The sequence below is a fragment of the Staurois parvus genome, unplaced genomic scaffold (genome assembly GCF_062004578.1).
Source record: "Staurois parvus isolate SC_StPar_1 unplaced genomic scaffold, SC_StPar_1.0 ptg000091l, whole genome shotgun sequence".
In the NCBI taxonomy this organism is placed as follows: Eukaryota; Metazoa; Chordata; class Amphibia; order Anura; family Ranidae; genus Staurois; species Staurois parvus.
The window spans coordinates 4,510,491-4,530,722 of record NW_028317887.1 but is presented as its reverse complement, the minus strand read 5'-3'; the positions used below and the strand labels follow the sequence as shown (position 1 = coordinate 4,530,722).

Below are 20,232 nucleotides of genomic sequence, written 5' to 3'. Positions count from 1 at the left end.
TTGCTGACAGGAGCCTTAAGCAGAGAGATACAGTCAGGTCCATAAATATTGGGACATCGACACAATTCTAACATTTTTGGCTCTGTACACCACCACAATGGATTTGAAATTAAACAAACAAGATGTTCTTTAACTGCAGACTGTCAGCTTTAATTTGAGGGTATTTACATCCAAATCAGGTGAACTGTGTAGGAATTACAACAGTTTGCATATGTGCCTCCCACCTGTTAAGGGACCAAAAGTAATGGGACAGAATAATAATGATGAATCAAACTTTCACTTTTTAATACTTGGTTGCAAATCCTTTGCAGTCAATTACAGCCTGAAGTCTGGAACGCATAGACATCACCAGACGCTGGGTTTCATCCCTGGTGATGCTCTGTCAAACCTCTACTGCAACTGTCTTCAGTTCCTGCTTGTTCTTGGGGCATTTTCCCTTCAGTTTTGTCTTCAGCAAGTGAAATGCATGCTCAATCGGATTCAGATCAGGTGATTGACTTAGCCATTGCATAACATTCCACTTGTTTCCCTTAAAAAACTCTTTGGTTGCTTTTGCAGTATGCTTTGGGTCATTGTCCATCTGCACTGTGAAGCGGCGTCCAATGAGTTCTGAAGCATTTGGCTGAATATGAGCAGATAATATTGCCCGAAACACTTCAGAATTCATCCTGCTGCTTTTGTCAGCAGTCACATCATCAATAAATACAAGAGAACCAGTTCCATTGGCAGCCATACATGCCCACGCCATGACACTACCACCACCATGCTTCACTGATGAGGTGGTATGCTTAGGATCATGAGCAGTTCCTTTCCTTCTCCATACTCTTCTCTTCCCATCACTCTGGTACAAGTTGATATTGGTCTCATCTGTCCATAGGATGTTGTTCCAGAACTGTGAGGGCTTTTTTAGATGTCGTTTGGCAAACTCTAATCTGGCCTTCCTGTTTTTACATGGTTTACATCTTGTGGTGAACCCTCTGTATTCACTCTGGTGAAGTCTTCTCTTGATTGTTGACTTTGACACACATACACCTACCTCCTGGAGAGTGTTCTTGATCTGGCCAACTGTTGTGAAGGTTGTTTTCTTCACCAGGGAAAGAATTCTTCGGTCATCCACCACAGTTGTTTTCCGTGGTCTTCCGGGTCTTTTGGTGTTGCTGAGCTCACCGGTGCGTTCCTTCTTTTTAAGAATGTTCCAAACAGTTGTTTTGGCCACGCCGAATGTTTTTGCTATCTATCTGATGGGTTTGTTTTGTTTTTTCAGCCTAATGATGACTTGCTTCACTGATAGTGACAGCTCTTTGGATCTCATCTTGAGAGTTGACAGCAACAGATTCCAAATGCAAATAGCACACTTGAAATGAACTTTGGACCTTTAATCTGCTCATTGTAATTGGGATAATGAGGGAATAACACACACTTGGCCATGGAACAGCTGAGAAGCCAATTGTCCCATTACTTTTGGTCCCTTAACAAGTGGGAGGCACATATGCAAACTGTTGTAATTCCTACACCGTTCACCTGATTTGGATGTAAATACCCTCAAATTAAAGCTGACAGTCTGCAGTTAAAGCACATCGTGTTCGTTTCATTTCAAATCCATTGTGGTGGTGTATAGAGCCAAAAATGTTAGAATTTTGTCAATGTCCCAATATTTATGGACCTGACTGTAACTCCACTAGTAGTCTGTTGCTGTTCCTTCCATGCCCAGTCATGGACTGGGGACACGGAGATGACCCTGCTGTGTTGTTGAACTACAGTTGAGAAAAATCAGGTCACCAGGTAAGCTGTGTGGTTAAGCAGGGTTGGGTAAGCAGAGTGGCTCCACTTTTATTTACAAATGCATAAAACAAAAACCTAGGTTTTTAACACAAATGTTAAACCAGCTTAGACTAATAATTTGTTGGCTAGTGCGCTGGACATTTTTTAAATACTGTATTTGTCTGTGAACTGCCCTGCCCATGTGCAATTTACTTCAAAAGTTAGTTATAACCTGATCAGAGTGGGTACCATTTATACTTTGCTTTCTGGGTAAATCTCAAGACTTGGTGGCTCAGCATTAAAGGGAACTAGCCAACCATTTAAAGCCCAACTCTGGGATTTAATTACCACCCTTTTCCATCCATTCAGCCATTTTTTTTCTTTTTAATCCTCTGACGAAGTATTTTACTCATCCATGTCTCCTGTCTGAGTCCTCTGTCTGCACCCTTTTGCGATAATCCAGCATTGTAACTCTGCCTGCGCTGGCCGCTCCTCGAAGGTAACCACTGAAAATCCTCTTCTGAATCCAAACTGAGTCCAGCTTTTGGACAGCCAATAATGTGGACACTGGAAGAAGTACCACTGCTATAAAAGGTAAGTAAAGATACGACTATAAAAATTAAGTTTGTATAGGGTTTATCTGATTGCATATATACAGTTGTGTCCAAAATTATTCAACCCCCAATGCTGTAAAGGGGTTTAGGGACTATAGTGTACATTTGGAATTGTATTCAGAATCAAATCCTACAAGGACGTTGTAACTACCCAAATGCAACTAAAATGACATCAATTGTTTATGTAATACAGTAGTAAATGGTTCTTATGTGGTTTCTTCATTGCCACAATTATTCAACCCCTTAAAGACTACCACTCTGAAGAACAGAGGTTCATACAGGTGCTTTCCATCAGGTATTGAAAACACCTGTGGATGTCACCGAGCAGCAATCAAGCATAATAAGCACCAATTAGGCAGCTTTAAAATGACTGTGATACTCAGCTCCTTCTAGACATTTACTGGTGTGGTTACAAACATGGTGAAGGCAAGAGAATGGTCCAGGAAGACAAGAGAAGAGGTGATTTCTCTTCACAGGAAGGGCAATGGCTATAAGAAGATTGCAAAGATGTTAAACATACCAAGAGACACCTTAGGAAGCATCATTCGCAAATTCAAGGCAAAGGGCACTGTTGAAACGCTACCTGGTCGTGGCAGAAAGAAGATGCTGACTTCGACTGCTGTGCGCTACCTGAAGCGTAGAGTGGAGAGAAGTCCCCGTGTGACTGCTGAGGAACTGAGAAAAGATTTGTCAGATGTGGGTACAGAAGTTTCAGCCCAGACAATAAGACGCACACTGCGTAATGAAGGCCTCCGTGCCAGAACTCCCAGGCGTACCCCCTTGCTGTCTCCAAAGAATAAGAAGAGTCGACTGCAGTATGCCAAAAGCCATGTGGACAAACCACAAAAGTTGTGGGATAGTGTTCTGTGGACTGATGAAACAAAATTAGAACTGTTTGGGCCCATGGATCAACGCTATGTTTGGAGGAGGAAGAACAAGGCCTATGATGAAAAGAACACCTTGCCTACTGTGAAGCATGGTGGAGGGTCAATCATGCTTTGGGGCTGTTTTGCTTCTGCAGGTACAGGGAAGCTTCAGCGTGTGCAAGGTACCATGAATTCTCTTCAGTACCAGGAGATATTGGATGGAAACGTGATGCAGTCCGTCACACACCTGAGGCTTGGGAGACGTTGGACCTTTCAACAGGACAATGATCCCAAGCATACCTCCAAGTCCACTAGAGCATGGTTGCAGAGGAAAGGCTGGAACATTTTGGAGTGGCCATCGCAGTCACCAGACTTAAATCCGATTGAGAACCTCTGGTGGGACTTAAAGAAAGCAGTTGCAGTGCGCAAGCCTAAGAATGTGACTGAACTGGAGGCCTTTGCCCATGAAGAATGGGCGAAGATACCCGTAGATCGCTGCAAGACACTTGTGTCAAGCTATGCTTCACGTTTAAAAGCTGTTATAACTGTAAAAGGATGCTGTACTAAGTACTAAGATTGAATGTCACTTGGGGGTTGAATAAAACTGATAATGCTGTGAGCACAGAAAAGACATTTGTGGTTATTTCATTATAACTGTTATGTTATATTTGTCTGACCTACAAGTGCCTCTTTAATGTAAATGTAAGCAAGATGACTGAATGATCAAAAGCAATGTCAAACTGGCCAAAACACTCAATTTCAGTGGGGGTTGAATAATTTTGGACACAACTGTATTAATAGGGCTTCAGCTGGGCTTTAAATTAACCATAGAGGTTTGATGGCGGAGAGCTTTGCAGGCCTGATCAGACTGTAAAAAGAACTACAAAACACCAGCACTAAACATCAGCTTAGCACAGAAATGGCAGTTTACAAACTGCGGGTCCTTTGCTTTCCCACAGGAAAAAAATAACGATTACCTGAAAAAATTCAACCTGGACAATGACCAGCTACCCCAAAAAATTGTTGGCTGGGAGTGCCTGCTGCTACGCCCAAACCAAGGAGTTGCCACCTGCATTTTTAAGCACCTGCAAAAAAAATGGTTGCCTTTTGACTGCTGAAATGTTAATTGGTTTGTTTTCTATGAGAAAAGTGTTAACTACACCTTTGCAGCATTGGCCAATACTATACTTGCATAAATTTGTATCATGTCCCAAGTAAATCCAGAAACTAAGTCATCTGAGTACACATGTAGGGATACTAGCTTATTTGAGACGAAAGACAAACCAGTCAAGAACAGTTGGGCAGGGGTACCTGAAGATGTTGGAAAGTGCCCATAGGTATAAGTTAATTTCTCAATCGAACCAAAAATGGCTGCATTGAGCACCAATAATCAAATACCTATAAATACCATAAGATTGAAGTACAGTCATATTTAAGGTGTGGTTTGTGCAGTCATGTTTTTTTTGGGGGGTTTCAGGATATTTGTTGAAAGAATGGCAGAATAGATCAATGAAAGAAAAGAAGCAGAAACATTTTGGTTAATAACAACCTTGAGACATCAGCACAAGGCAACAGTACAAACCACTGAGATATTAATCAGTTGCTTACTTTAATTTGAATAGTAAATATTAATGTTTTCTATATGGACTTTTTTTTGTTGAAACTAAGAGAGAAATGAACCAATCCTTAGCACGTGCCAGTAAAAGGCATAGGTGTTAGGAATGGGTTAGCTGCCTAAGATGCTAAAATGTTCCTTCTTAAATCCTAAATTTGGCTGAATCTCACTGACCACAGAAAGGAAAGTACACCTTTTACTTCCAAAAGGCAAATACTTTCTGATCTGAACTTTCTCTTCTGTTAGAAGAGTCATAAACCGAGGACTTTGCAGCACATTTTGCTTTGCTAAACTGGAAGACTAAAATGCCATTGGGATCCAGCCTTTTCCAGGTTCCATGTTTAGCAAAGCTAACCATACACTGTCAGATATTTTGCCCAGTTGAACAAAGATGCCACAAGTAAAAAATCCTGACCCATTCCACGTATGCGTCACAAAAAAAAAGAATCATTATGATCTGTGAAATTCATCTAAATGTGTTGCTGACTTAACCTAGTGAATGCCACAATGGCTCAATACATATTAATGATGCACTGCATTAAAAGGATAGACCAACACAAAGTGGCACATAATTGTTAAGTTGAAGGAAAATGATAAATGGTTTTCAACATTTTTTACAAATAAACATCTGAAAAGTGTGGCGTGCCTTTGTATTCAGCCCCCTGTACTCTGATACCCCTAACTAAATTCTAGTGGAACCAATTTCCTTCAGAAGTCACTTAATTAGTAAATAGAGTCAACCTGTGTGTAATTTAATCTCAGCATGAATACAGCTGTTCTATAAAGCCCTCACAGATTTGTTAGTGAGCAAACAGCATTATGAAAGCCAAGGAACACACCAGACAGGTCAGGGATAAAGTTGTGGAGAAGTTTACAACAGGGTTAGGTTATAAAAAATAAGCTTTGAACATCTCACGGTGCACTGTTCAATCCATTACCTGAAAATGGAAAGAGTATGGCACAGTTGCAAACCTACCAAGACATGGCTGTCCACCTAAACTGACAGGCGGGGCAAGGAGAGCATTAATCAGAGAAGCAGCCAAGAGGCCCAGGGTAACTCTGGAGGAGCTGCAGAGATCCACAGCTCAGGTGGGAGAATCTGTATACAGGACAACTATTAGTTGTGCACTCCATAAATCTGGCCTTTATGGAATTGTAAAAAGAAGAAAGCCTTAAGAAGTCTCGTTTGCAGTTTGCGAGAAGCCATGTGGGGGACACAGAAAATATGTGGAAGAAGGTGCTCTGGTCAGATTAGACCAAAGTTGAACTTTTTGGCCTAAAAGCAAAATGCATGTGTGGTGGAAAACTAACACTGCACATCACCCTGAACACATCATCCCAACTGTGAAACATGGTGGTGGCAGCATCATGTTGTGGGGATGCTTTTCTTTAGCAGGGACAGGGAAGCTGGTCAGAGTTGATATGAAGATGGATGGAGCCAAATATTGACTCAATCTTAGAAGAAAACCTGTTAAGAGTCTGCAAAAGACTTGACTGGGGTGGAAGTTCACCTTCCAGCAGGACAACAACCCTAAACATACAGCCAGAGCTACAATGGGATGGTTTAGATGAAAGCATATTCATTTGTTAGAATAGCCCAGTCAAAGTTCAGAGCTAAATCCAATTCAGAATCTGTGGCAAGACTTGAAAATTGCTTTTCAGATTTCCATGGGTTCGGAAACACACAGATGTTAATGGAGCCTCATTGTTCTTGTGTAAACAAACCAATTTCACTTTCAAACCCCATTCACATGGAGAGTAGAGGGAGTGCATGTTTTGTGGCTCATTTTCCATTGACACACATAGGGCAGCCCGTTGATTTCAATGGGCTTCACTACACATGGCAAAGTAGCATATTGGGCATTTTGGTGTGGTGTGAGGTGCACATTTTTTTTACTGCGTGTTTTGCTGTGGCAAAATGTGTGTTTGCTTTTGTGTTTGGTGTGCTGTTAATGACACTGAAAGTACCACTTCGTAATTTTAGGGGTTTAAATGTGGCCATACACTATACAATCTGATTGTACACTCTGTACAATCTCCTTTAGATTTATTAAATTTATATAATAGGAGGACACACCATCTATCCAATCCAATCTGTATCCAAATCAGGCAGGACCTTGCACTACATCAGGGGTGTCCCGTGGGCTGCATGCGGCCTGAGCGTGTCTGAAGGGATGCTGGGGAAGCTGTGAAAAAATAGTTGATGGGTGAAGCTGTGTGCTTTAATTAGGTCGGTGCAGGAAGTGTGTGCTAATGAGCTCTGCTGGTAAACTCCTTCCAGTGTCCTACTGGTTTCTTTGTCCTAAATCTACATACCTATAAGCGATGAAGCTTTCTAAGAAATACAGCAAGGGCTAAGGTAAGGCCTTGTTCTCAAAATCAAAAGAAAGCTTTTAGTTTTTTCTACAACTGAGGTACATTAATGGTATATTGGTATATAGGGGAGCTGGATTTTAGGGGATAAACAGTCTGAAAACGTGCTTTCTGAATGCAAGGCAAAGCAACAGGCCTGCTTTAATTCTCCTACTGCACATAAGCACCATGGTTCCGTGCAGCTCTGTTTGACTGCCACAAAAGAAGAGAATACCTGGTCCTTCCAGGTATGAAAGGGCATGTGACTTTTTTCCTCTCACATGACATTGCTGGTACTTGGGAACTGACTCATTACTATCACATGGGGATGGGGAGAGAGTACTGTAGTCCTGTATAGTCTCTGAGTAATGCAGGACTTTATTGAAAACATCTAGTCACTAAATGCAAAGACAGGGGAGCAAAGAAAATGCAAGTGTATGCTGCTGGAGGAGGGGCATTAAACTGAACCTACTGCTTAAGCTGCCCCCCTCACCCACTGCAAGGGTTAAATGCCCATTATGTCAAGGGTTTCACAGAAGATCCTCCAGCACCGCTAACAGTCAACTGCAGCCTGTTTTGTAAGCTGTGACCAACTCCAGCTGCACTGCACAGTGTACCATTCAAACTGACCACACTAGACATGAGAGCACATCCATTCCAGTGTGATCACTTTTCTGCCTGCTTTTCCTTCAATGGGCAAGACTTGTGACAACATGCCCCATATGCACAGTCATTCACTGGAAAGAACAGTGTACTGCTCCCTCTGCACCCCTATGCCTCTTGCGCAGTGAGAATAGGGATTATGTGATCATTTAATTTAAAAAATGTTTATATATCTATCTAGATAGTCTTCCATTTCTGATTTAAAATGAATGGGTTGTTTTACCAGGTGGGGGTTCACATATACTTTAAATAGAGCGATAAAAAATTAACAATTTCTAGATCTTATTAGTATATTAAGATGCTAAGATTGACACATTTATGGGAGGCATATAACCATATCCACAAGATATCATTGTGGCTGCCAGCATGAAACAATTTACACGTCTTCCTTTATTTAGAAGACGATTTTACTCCCAGAAGAGCATACCACTTGGGAAGAAACTGGTATCCTTCCCATGGAAACAAATCTGTGTTTGACTCATTACAAGTGTATCAAAGATGGTGGTGTTTACTTGCTTTTTTTTTTTTTTTTTTCTTTCAAATGGAGGGAAGCTTTTTCTGTACTGAGGTCCGGTGCATTTTTGATGCATGTAGGTGCGTTTACTGCGTTCCAGTACAGTTCAGTGCAGGAAAAATGCAGCATGTTCTACTTTTTTTTTTATTCTGAAACCAGAATGCACAGGACCTGCAAGCACTAGTGTGAACTATGCTATTGAAAACGACATAACCTACTTTCTATGCATTTTTGATGCAAAAGAAAGTGCACCGGAATGTATGTGGTGTGAACTAACCTGAAATCAAAGTTTCTAATAAATACATTACAAAACCAATATGCTACAAGTTAAAACATTGCTCCATGTCCTAACACCAAATTGTGGCATTTCTTGGTGACTTTTCACTCATAAATCCTGCTCTAGATATTTACACTTCTGCATTTTCATGTGGTGGTTACTAATAAAGTTCTAGTTTATAGGAGTGTGGCAGAACTCTGGACTTTCAAGAGTTTGCTGAATACTTTTTTAGGAAATCTTATTTGAAGATCTCGCCCCATACTGGATTTAGTAGAATGAATACACAGAAGAAGGATGAGCACTAACTGGCTGCTAAGAATTAAAGTAACATTAAAGTTTCTTTGAAAAAATTTTTTTATGAATTCTTAAAGTGGCACTAAACTATCCTTTTCACTCAAGGAAGCCACCATCTTAGCCTCTTTTTGATTCATAACTGCCATGGTGCTGCACATGTGATCAGTTATGACACCAGGCATTTGATGTTTGACAGTTTGGTTGACAGCATAAAGCAAATGTGACAGCATTCCCGGCATGCCTGGAATTTAACTCTTCTTTTTTTTTTAAACAATTAAATTAATGGGTTTAGTTCAGCTTTAGCTCAAAAAAGTTTCTACTGATCTAAGCATCCTCCAAATTCCTTGTTTTGCTGCTACGATCCCACTTTCTTTTAGAGAAAGTGGCTACATTTGTTCTCCATGGTCCCACTGTATGTAGGAATGTAGCCTCCCTCTTGCTGGCACCTGGTACAGACTATAGGATCTGTAGTGTGCATACAGCAGTGCACCTGACCACAACTAAAATGCACTGGAGCTCACAGAGAATGAGGCAGACAACACAGTAAGGGCTCATTCACACTTGACTAATTTCTAACTCTTGCCAACACCCCTATAGCATTTGACAGGCGTTTGCGAAGCGGTTTTAACGCTCCTCAAATGCCCTATGAGCCTTTTTGAGACATTTGATAGGCGTTTGCCAAGCGTTACAACTGCACCACAAACACCTATAATGAAGTTTAATGGTATTAAGCTCTGCAAACACCTCGCAACCGCCCCGCAAACGCCTGCCAGGCATTTGAGCAGCCTCACCATGGACTTAAATGGGAGACTTCAACTCCTCCTGACTCAACATGAGGTGTGAATCTTGCCGCGACACTAATGCTTCAGTGTGAACAGCACTGTGTGGTGCCATGTGTAGAATTTTCATAGGTGTTTGAGGAGTGTTAAAAACGCTTCCCAAACGCCTTAATGCCTGCTAACAAAGCTAGTGTGACAGCCTAAAACAATTTAAAGAAAAAAATATATTACAGGGCCATCAGGTATTGTGTGTATATGGATTGTTTTAGGAGAATAAGAATATTGTTTAATGTCACTTTAAAGCACACGATACATTGCTTTTTTTTATTCATGAAACAGAAGTATTCTGGTTAGCCATAATGCCCAAAAGAAAAACAAGCAATTTCATGAAACGATGTGATTATATTGATAGACAATGAATAGGATATAGTTTACTCTAATTAACGTCATGAAGATTAAATATAACTCTGAGGTTTACACCAGCCTTGCAGCATTTACTGTAACACGGCCATCTCATTCACAGCAAAGTGGAAGCCAACATGAAGACAGGTGACTAAACTAACCACACAGAAAGCAGCATAGCAAGGGAAAGACATTCTGTAACATGCTGTAGTTAATTGCTCTCCGTGCTACCCTAGGGTTTATTCTGGGAGTGACACGTACAACTCTCTGTGGGTTTGCCTTACAAAATGCAGATAGGTCATATACAAGATATAAATATGTATTCTCATAGCCACAGCTCTTAATCTATTTAGTTAACTTGGACAAAACCAACTGAATCCAGCATACCATACACCCAATGTAAACACAAATACTAAAGCAAAACACAGGCTAAGGTCCATGCAAGTCACACTGTCTTCAGGTAAAAACTTTTTTTTTTGTAATTCTCGCTCTCAATGTAACCAGCCCATGCATCTGTAAATTTGCTGATAGACTAAATGCAAAAGGAAGTGTCACAAGTAGGTATTCTTTATAAAAACAGATTAATCTGTATACTGCAACTTATTTCTAGAAAATTAAGCATATATCTGACAACAAAGCAAAATGTCCCCCCCCCTCCCCCATGTTTTCAGTGACTTAAAAAAAAAAAAAAAAAAACCTGCTGATATGGAGTACTTTTAGTGTGTACCTTGTTGTCACAGCTGACAGCTGATCACCCATCGTGAAAGAGACCTTACCTCTGTGAACATGTCTTACTTCCCTCCTACATGGCCACAAGCTTTGTCTGTCTCCACACCAGCTCACTTGTCAGTCCTAATCAGTGTCAACAGGTTAGCCTGCTTTCTCCTGGCAGCTCCACGGTAGCTTTCACAGGAAAGAACTTTTAATCTCTTCCCTCGCACAGGCAGGGCCATGAGAAGGCTCGCTGAGCTCCCAGGCATAACTCCCTTGGCTGCGCTCCTAAAAATGCTCTCTCAAGTAAATGGTTGCTTAGCAATATTTGCCTTCCCCTCTGTATATTTGAAATTGGCAACATCTGTCCCTCTGGCAGTTCGTTGACTAGCGTGAAGAAGTCATGGTGAGCAGCGATCAAGCACGTAAGCACACCCCTATTCTGAAATGGCCTCAAGGTCAGTTTGAAAGCTAGCTTCTTTGAATTTTATTGAGAGAGTTATCTTACAGTCTGGGAGGGGCAGGAGGTGATGAAAGCTACAGTACTCAGGGGACCTCCTTAGTAACCTCGCAGTGTAGTAAGCAAACACCTGCTAGCTCCGAGCCATCAGCCCAACAATGTAACAGTGAAAAACATACAGGTAAGGGGTGTAGCCAACAAACACTACAGGATACATTATAACTTCTGTAAACTGTATATTGGTTACAAATTCACAGAAATATATAGTACAAAATCATTTCTAGATGACAGAATGACTAAGACAGGTGTGCAAAATACTACAAATACATTTATGTGTATATATTTTATCATATCCTATATCTGCAGCGCTCTACATAGACTATAGACTCACAAGGTATTCAGGTGTAATTTGCCTTAAAATTCTGTTTGTTTTTTGCAAATTATAATTTGATAAATTAATTTTATTTCATATATGAACACACAAAACCAGCAACTTCAAAAGGCTCAATAGAAAAAGCTAACACACCAGGATAAGTTTCCTTATTTAAAAAAAAAGCGAAAGCCTCAGTGGGTGATTCATTTACCACGCTGTTTGGCATGGATGGGGAAATCTGTTAATTTTTTTTGTTTGTTCAGCCTGCAGGCTGAGTTAAAGAAGAATTCAGTCCTCTGTACACTTGTTCCGCCCCCCACCTCCTTGGGCAAGTTTTAAGACTTAGGCCTAGGCAAGAAATGTGGAAGTGCTGCTTTGCAACACAACAGATGTTTAAATACACTTAGGGTCCTTTCACAAGAAGCAGACCCATTTACCGCATCCGCTTGCTCGGCTGATCCCCGCTGAGCAAGCGAATGACAGCTCTGTGACCGCTCCGCTGCTGCAGAGCAGACACAGAGCTGCTCGCTCTCCTCAATGGGCAGTCAGATGAAAACAGACCACCTGTCCGTTTTCATCCAACCGGGGAATTGGATTCCCATCCATCCCTTTTTGTTGGATAAAATCAGATGTTGGTGGGTGTAAATGTCTGTAAGTGCATTACTTGGAGTAAATAAATCTATCTTTGGCAGTATACTATTGGAGGGGAGTCTTTGTTCTTCTCTTTTCATTATATGGTGGAATGGAGTTTTGAATTATCCTGGCAATCAATCATTAAGTGGGTTGTTCTTGGAGGAACCTCCTGGTCAAATTAGTGGATATCCTCTTGAGTATGCTCTAACAAAGGCAATATCTGGTGAGTGCACACCTGAGTGGGGGTGCACGGTGGGCACTGCACAAGGTTTTCTATACGTTAAAGTTTTTCTCCACATGAAGTTATTTCATCACTGGACTTTATTTTTCATCACGAGACTTTAATTATATATATATTTTCCATTTTATTTATTATATATATATAATTTTTATGTCATGGGACTTTTTTGGAGATATTACATCATGTGTTGCATTTATTAATTTTATTTTTATTTATTTTTATGTTTAGGATCTATATTAATGAATGATATATAATGTATGGGTGATAATTGGAGATTTATCACTAATGTCTTAATGATAACACTGTGAAGTGTATGCACCACTTGTATTCACTAAATAGGGGTGATACTCACATTTTATGACTGTGGCTCTCCATAAATATATTAGTATGCTCCAAAGCGTTGTTATTATGATAGCTGTGTGGGTTTTTTTTTTCCCTTTACTTTTTTTGATGCCCTGCGTGGCGAGTATTGTATATATGGTCTGTTTGTGTTCTTTTTTCTAAATAAAATGTGATTAAGAAAATAATAGATGTTTAAAAATAAATTTTAAAAAATCCAATTTAAATACTTCCCATCCGGCCATGTAGATAAACGGCCAGACGGGAGCGCTGCCGAAGCGGGTTGACGTTTCTAAACGTTACCCTCGTTCACTGCCTGTGCTTGCTCCCTGGGACCTCTGTGTGAGGTCCCGATTCATGTGATCACTGATTGGCCAATCAGTGATCACAAAAATAGTAGTAAGCAAGATGTCACTTCCTGACATCATTGCTTACTACTTGTAAAATCTGTGAATGATCACAGAGGTCACATGGTACAAGGCTATTGACAACAGCCATGTACCATGTGACAAGCTGTGACCAAATCACAGCTCTCACAATATTTCTCAATGGCTTCAAGAATGCAGACAGAGAGAAGGAGAAATGATTGATTTTACAGCCTTTATGGGTGTAAAAGCAATCAGTGTAAAATAAGAGAAATAAATCTTCATCACCCCCCACAAGTAATATAGTGTCATTATGGTGACATTGTACTGCTAGGGTGACAGTATGTTAAAAATAAATAAAATTATTTATATATATATATATATATATATATATATATATATATATATATATATATATATATATGTTTTAAAAATTAAAAAAATTTTTTGAAAAATTATAATTTTTGATTAGAAACTAATACTGGTTATTTTTAATTTTTTTTTTTACTAAAAAGATAGCTGAATACATTTTGGCCAAGATTTATGCAGAAAGATTTGCGAAATTTTATAAGAAAAACACTTTTTTTTCAAAATTTTTGGACTCATTTATATAGCAAAAAATAAAAATCCCAGTGGTGAATAAATACCACCAAAATAAAGTTTTATCTGTCTCAAAAAAATCCTAAAAAATTCATATGGGTACAGTGTTGCATGACTGCGCAATTGTCATTCAAAGTGTGATAGCACAGAAAGCTGAAAATTGGCCTGGAAGGGGGTGAAAGTGACTGGACTTGAAGTGGTTAAAGACAGACAGGAGAGGAAATAGGGCATTAGGACATTAGAATTAAGATGAATGTCTGTTTTAATGGATATAACTTAAGTTTAAATTTAAAAAAAATTAAACCGCAAAAACAGATCAATGTTTCTGCGGTCTATAGTTTAGAATGTATACTATATTGCCAAAAGTATTGGGACAGCCCTCCAAATCATTAGATTTAGGCGTTTCAATCACCTCCATAACCACAGGTTTTTAAAATTAAGCACCTAGGCATGCAAACTGCTGCTACAAACATTTGTGAAAGAATGGGTTGCTCTCAGGAGCTCAGTTAATTCAAGAGTGGTACCGTCATAGGTTGCCACCTGTGCAATAAGTCCATCCATTAAATTTCCTTGCTGCTAAATATTCCACGGTCAACTGTGAGTGCTATTATAACAAAGTGTAAGCAACTGGGAAAAGCAGCAACTCAGCCACGAAGTGGTAGGCTACGTAAAATAACATCTTCAGTGCATGCTAAAGAGCACAGTGTGCAGAAGTCGCCAACTGTCTGCAGAGTCAATAGCTAAAGACCTCTAAACTTCGTGTGGCCTTCAGATTAGCACAACCGTGCATAGAGAGCTTCATGGAATGGGTTTCCATGACCGAACAGCTGCATCCAAGACTTTCATCACCAAGTGCAATGCAAAGCAATGGTGTAATAGTGTAAAGCACGCTGCTACTGGACTCTAGAGCAGTGGACACATGTTCCTGGAGTGGCGAATCATGCTTCTCTGTCTGGCAATCTGATGGATATGTCTGGGTTTAGCGGTTGCCAGGAGAACAGTACTTGCCTGACTGCATTGTGCCAAGTGTAAAGTTTGGTGCAGGGGGATTATGGTGTGGGGTTGTTTTTCAGGGGTTGGGCTTGGCCCCTTAGTTCCAGTGAAGGGAACTCTTAAGGCGTCAGCATACCAAGACATTTTGGACAATTTCATGCTCCCAACTTTGTGGGAATAGTTTGGGGATGGCTCCTTCCTGTTCCAACATGACTGTACCAGAGTACAAAGCAAGGTCTATAAAGACATGGCTGAGTGAGTTTGGGGTGGAGGTACTTGATTGGCCTGCACAGAGTCCTGACCTCAACCCGATAGAACACCTTTGGGATGAATTAGAAAGGAGACTGCGAGCCAGGCCTTCTCGTTCTGTGCATGACCTCACAAATGTGCTTCTGGAAGAATAGTCAAACATTCCCATAGACACACTCCTAAACCTTGTGGACAGCCTTCCCAGAAGAGTTGAAGCTGTTATAGCTGCAAAGGGTAGGCCAACTCAATATTGAACCCTACGGACTAAGACTGGAATGCCAATAAAGTTCATGTGTGTGAAAAGGCAGGCGTCCCAATACTTTTGGCAATATAGTTTATATACATATTAATAAAATGCAACACATATATTTACAAAGTTAAAGTATGTGTATAGTCAAAACTCTTCTTTAAGTTTCAAACAGAGTTGGAAAGATTAAGGCCCCTTCAGTCCCAATTGGCAGGGGATCTACTCACAGATCTCCTTCTGATCAGTGCAGAGTGGGATGGATGACAGGTCTTTGTGCATTTAGTTAATATAAAGAGGACACAGACAGAACCTGCCCTGTGGGCAGCAGTGGGGTAAGTAGACTCCACTGTCTAGACTGAAGAAGACGGATCCTCTTCTGTTTTTTTTTTTTAGCGGACTAGATCAGAACCGGAGGTAGGCAGGTGTTAATGGCTGCCCATAGGGGGGAATAGACCATCTTATTAGGTCTGCCTGAAAAACTGACAGGTGGACCTGATTGGACAAGCCGTGCAAAAGGGAAGTAAAATCCATTTCTGTTTTAATTTTGTTGTATGCATGTTCCCCATCCCAACCTTCTGTTTTGGTTGCCGCTGTAAAGTCTTGGGTGTACTACCACTTTTTCTCTAGGTGATCACGAACACCAGGGCAATAAGAAGGTAAATCTTACCAGTGGAGACAGAGACAGTAAACATAAAAAACTAAAATAAGTGTGCACACCCTCATTTACCTAGGGATGTAACGGTGTTCAGAATTAAGCAATCACATTCAAAATAATGTTGAATAGGAGTCAGTACACGCCTGCCATAATTTAAAGTGCCTCTGATTAACCCCAAATATAGTTCAGTTGTTTTAGTAGGTTTTTCTGACATTTTATAGTCTCATCCTACAGCAAAAGCCATGGTCCGCAGAGAGCTTCCAAACCATCAGAGGGATCTCATTGTTAAAATGTATCAGTCAGAAGGATACAAAGAATTTCCAAGGCATTAGATATACCATGGAACACAGGGAAGACTGTCATCAAGTGGAGAAAATATGGCACAACAGTGACATTACCAAGAACTGGACGCCCCTCAACAATTGATGAAAAGACGAAAAGAAAACTGGTCTGGGAGGCTGTCAAGAGGCCTATAGCAACACGAAAGGAGCTGCAGGAATATCTGGCAAGTACTGGCTGTGTGGTACATGTGACAACAATCTCCCATATTCTTCATGTGTGGGCTATGGGGTAGAATGGCAAGACAGAAGCCTTTTAGCCCGGCTAAACTTTGCAAAAACACATCTGAAGTCTCCCAAAAGCATGTGGGAAAATGTATTATGGTCTGATGAAACCAAGGTTGAACTTTTAGGCCATAATTCCAAAAGATGTGCTTGGCACAAAAACAACACTGCACATCACCAAAAAAGACACCATACCCACAGTGAAGCATGGTGGTGGCAGCATCATGCTTTGGGGCTGTTTTTCTTCAGCTGGAACTGGGGCCTTAGTCAAGGTAGAGGGAATTATGAACAGTTCCAAATACCAGCCAATATTGACACAAAATCTTCAGGCTTCTGCTAGAAATCTAAACATCTTTCAGCATGACAACGACCCAAAGCATACATCCAAATCAACAAGAAATGGCTTCACCAAAAGAAGATTAAAGTTTTGGAATGGCCCAGCCAGAGCCCAGACCCAATTCCGATCAAAAATCTGTGGGGTGATCTGAAGAGGGTGGTGCACAGGAGATGCCCTCACAATCTGACAGATTTGGAGTGTTTTTGCAAGGAAGAGTGGGCAAATACTGGCAAGTCAAGATGTGCCAGGCTGATAGACTCATAGACTGAAAAAAAGACTGAATGCTGGAATAAAATCAAAAGGTGTTTTAACAAAGTATTAAGTTTAAGAGTGTGCACACTTATGCAACCATATTATTTTATTTTTACTTCCCTCTACCTAAAAGATTTCAGTTTGTTTTTCAACTGAGTTGTACAGTTTATAGGTTACATTAAAGGTGGAAAAAGTTCTGAAATGATTTATCTTGGTCTAATTTTTTTCATCACGGAAACCTGACATTTTAACAGGGGTGTGTAGATTTTTATATCCACTGTATCCTTAACTCAAAAAAGTACCTTCTAATGTTCTCAGCTTCCTCCAAATTCCTTTTTTTCTGCTTTCCTTCTCTGATGAGGGAGCAGGGCCGAGAAGCCCCCATAGAAAATGGCTTTCTATAGGGGCGCTCGTGGAAGAGGAGGGGCCAGGAGCGCTGGCGGAGGACCGCAGAAAAGGAGGATCTGGGTTGCTCTGTGCAGAACCATTGCACAGAGCAGTTAAATATGACATGTTTGTTATATTAACCACTTAAGCGCTCAGTCATGCTATATTGTACACAAGTTAAATATATATACATTTTTTCCACACAAATAGAGCTTTCTTTTGATGGTAATTGATCACCACTGGGTTTTTATTATATAAATGAAAAAAAAAAACCCAACATTTTGAAATAAAAAAAAAATTCTTACTTTCAGCTGTAAAACACATCGCATAAAAAAAACTATTTCTTCATAAATATTCTGCTACAAGTCTTTGGCAAAAAAAATAAATAAATCCCATTAGGTATATATTGATTGGTCTGGGTGAAAGTTATAGTGTCTACAAACGATAGTATATATACTAGAAATTTTATTTATTTTTCTTTACTAGTACTGGTGGCGACCTACAGTGGGACTGTGATAGTGGGGCAGGCAATCTGACACTGGGTGGGAACTGACTGACACGGATAACTTCAGTGACACTGAGCCCTGGTTCATACTATTGCAGGCCATGCTGTGTCCATGTTTCCTGCAGAAAAAAGGTGCATGCACCTTTTAAAAACGCATCTGGCAGAAAAACCGCATGGTCAAACACCCACAAACGCGCTGCGGTCTGAGATGTGTGGGAGTGCCATTCAGGATGAATGTGTGTCTCATAAGAATAGTGCGATTTGGCTGCGGTTGGTTGTGGGAGTGAGGGAACGGATGCACCCCCAACTAGCATGCACAGCACTGGCTAGGAAGGTGTTAACATCCTGGGGCAATCAAACACTTAAGTGTGTGCCTAACAATGTGTAATGTGTGCTGCTTTTACTACTAGAGGTTTGTTTTTTCTCCCTGCTTTGCAGAGAGGAAAAATAGACATAGCTATTCTCATGTACAGAGCCCTGTGTTCTTAGTAAACCCAGAGCTCTGTACTGCCATTCACTAAGCTAATAAGCAGGTCCCAGATGTAAATCTTAATACAATATATTTTCATAAGAGGAGAGGGACCTTCTGGCTTATCAGTTCTCCGTTCAAAAGCCTGCAACTCTAATGGTATGGGAGTGATTTAGGGTGTATGGAATGGTCAGCTTGCACGTCTGGAAAGGCACCATCAATGCTGAAAGATATACCTAGGTTTTACAGCAGCATATGCTCCCATCCAGATGACGTCTATTTCAAGGAAGGTCTTGCATATTTCAGCAGGACAAAGCTAAACCACATACTTCATCTATGACAACAGCATGGCTTCGTAGTAGAAGAATCCGATGTTAATCTGGCCTACAGTCTAGACCTCTCACCTACTGAAGATAGTTTGCACATCGTTAAAAAAAAAAAAAAAAAAGACAGACGACCCAGGACTGTTAAACCATTAGAATCTCATATCAGGCAAGAATGGCACAACATTCTTCTCCCAAAACTCAGCTGGTCTCCCCAGTTTCTAGCCATTTACAGAATGTTGTTAAAAGAAGAGTGGATGCTACACTGTGGTAAACACTTTTTTGAGATGTGTTACTGCCACATCGGCAAACTTATCAGTTTAACCACTCGGGGACCGCCCACAGTACATATAATGCGACAAGGCAGCTCCTGTGCGCAGGATCACGTATATAAATGTGATTCTGCATTTCCTACCTGCACCGCCAATCGCATCCCCAGGATGGAATTGGTGCATGTGGCACTGTGTGACCTAATGTGTGCCCACCATTAGAAGTGGGTGGATGCAGGGCGGTATATTCTAATGGTGGGCATACCACACACTTTCTGGCAGAGATTTCTTCTCTTTTATTCAGCCCACAGGCTGCATACCAAAAAAAAAAGAACAGCATATATACCCAACAAAATCAGCGACGTACTGATACATCCCTGGACTTTGAATGGTTATATACCAGGATGATGCCTACAGCTGCAGGCATCATCCTGATATTTGCTTTCAGCCCGCATTTGGCTTTCATGTAAAATCAATACCAGTGGCTAATTAGCTGTAGGAATGCTTTTACAAGCAGCGGGAGATGATGCCCCCCTCCCCCGCTGCCTTCCACGGCCTTCTAGGGCAGTCCTGTGCCATCGAGGGAACCTGAGAATGCAGCCGGTGTTTCTGTCAGATGACTATAGAGCTGATTGGAGACCAGAGTGGTGCCAATCATCTCTATAGTCTAAGAAATCAGAAGCTACAAGCATGTCATCACTTCAGTTTTGCAGGATATAAACAGCGCCACTTGTAAATTGGGAAAGCATCTGATCACACCGATCTTGGTTTGATTAGATAATGTAAGGGCAGAGGAGATATCTAGAGTCTGATAGACCCCAGATTTCTCAAAAAAGAATATATGACAATGCCCATTGAAGTTATAGGGGATATTTGCATTCCTTGTGATAGCATTAAAAGTAATAACAAAAAAAGAAAAAGGGACAGTTTAAAAATAATTAAAAAAATCAAAAACCAAAAAAACCCCAAACCAAAACAAAACAAAAAAGCACCCTCACCCCCCAGGGGTGCTGTGTGCACGAGCGTTGACCCTGTGCCGGTATGTAAACAGTGGTTGCACCATGCATGTGAGGTATTGCCATGAAGTCAGATGAAGGGCAGTAATTCTATCACTAGACCTCCTC

At 40.7% G+C, this 20,232-nt stretch overlaps 1 protein-coding gene across 3 annotated transcripts in view; it reads right to left on the bottom strand.

Moving 5' to 3' along the window:
- AFF1 (ALF transcription elongation factor 1) overlaps window positions 1-20,232 on the bottom strand; it is a 231,117-nt gene that overhangs the window by 102,325 nt on the left and 108,560 nt on the right. The window contains exon 1 of one of the 3 annotated variants that reach the window (XM_089670572.1): window positions 10,914-11,147. The exons of the other annotated variants lie outside the window; for them this stretch is intronic. Within the exon in view, the coding sequence (XP_089526698.1) occupies window positions 10,914-10,925 (12 nt within the window). The 5' untranslated portion in view covers window positions 10,926-11,147. Of the gene's footprint in view, window positions 1-10,913; window positions 11,148-20,232 lie in introns of those variants that run through there. 3 annotated transcript variants of the gene reach the window in all.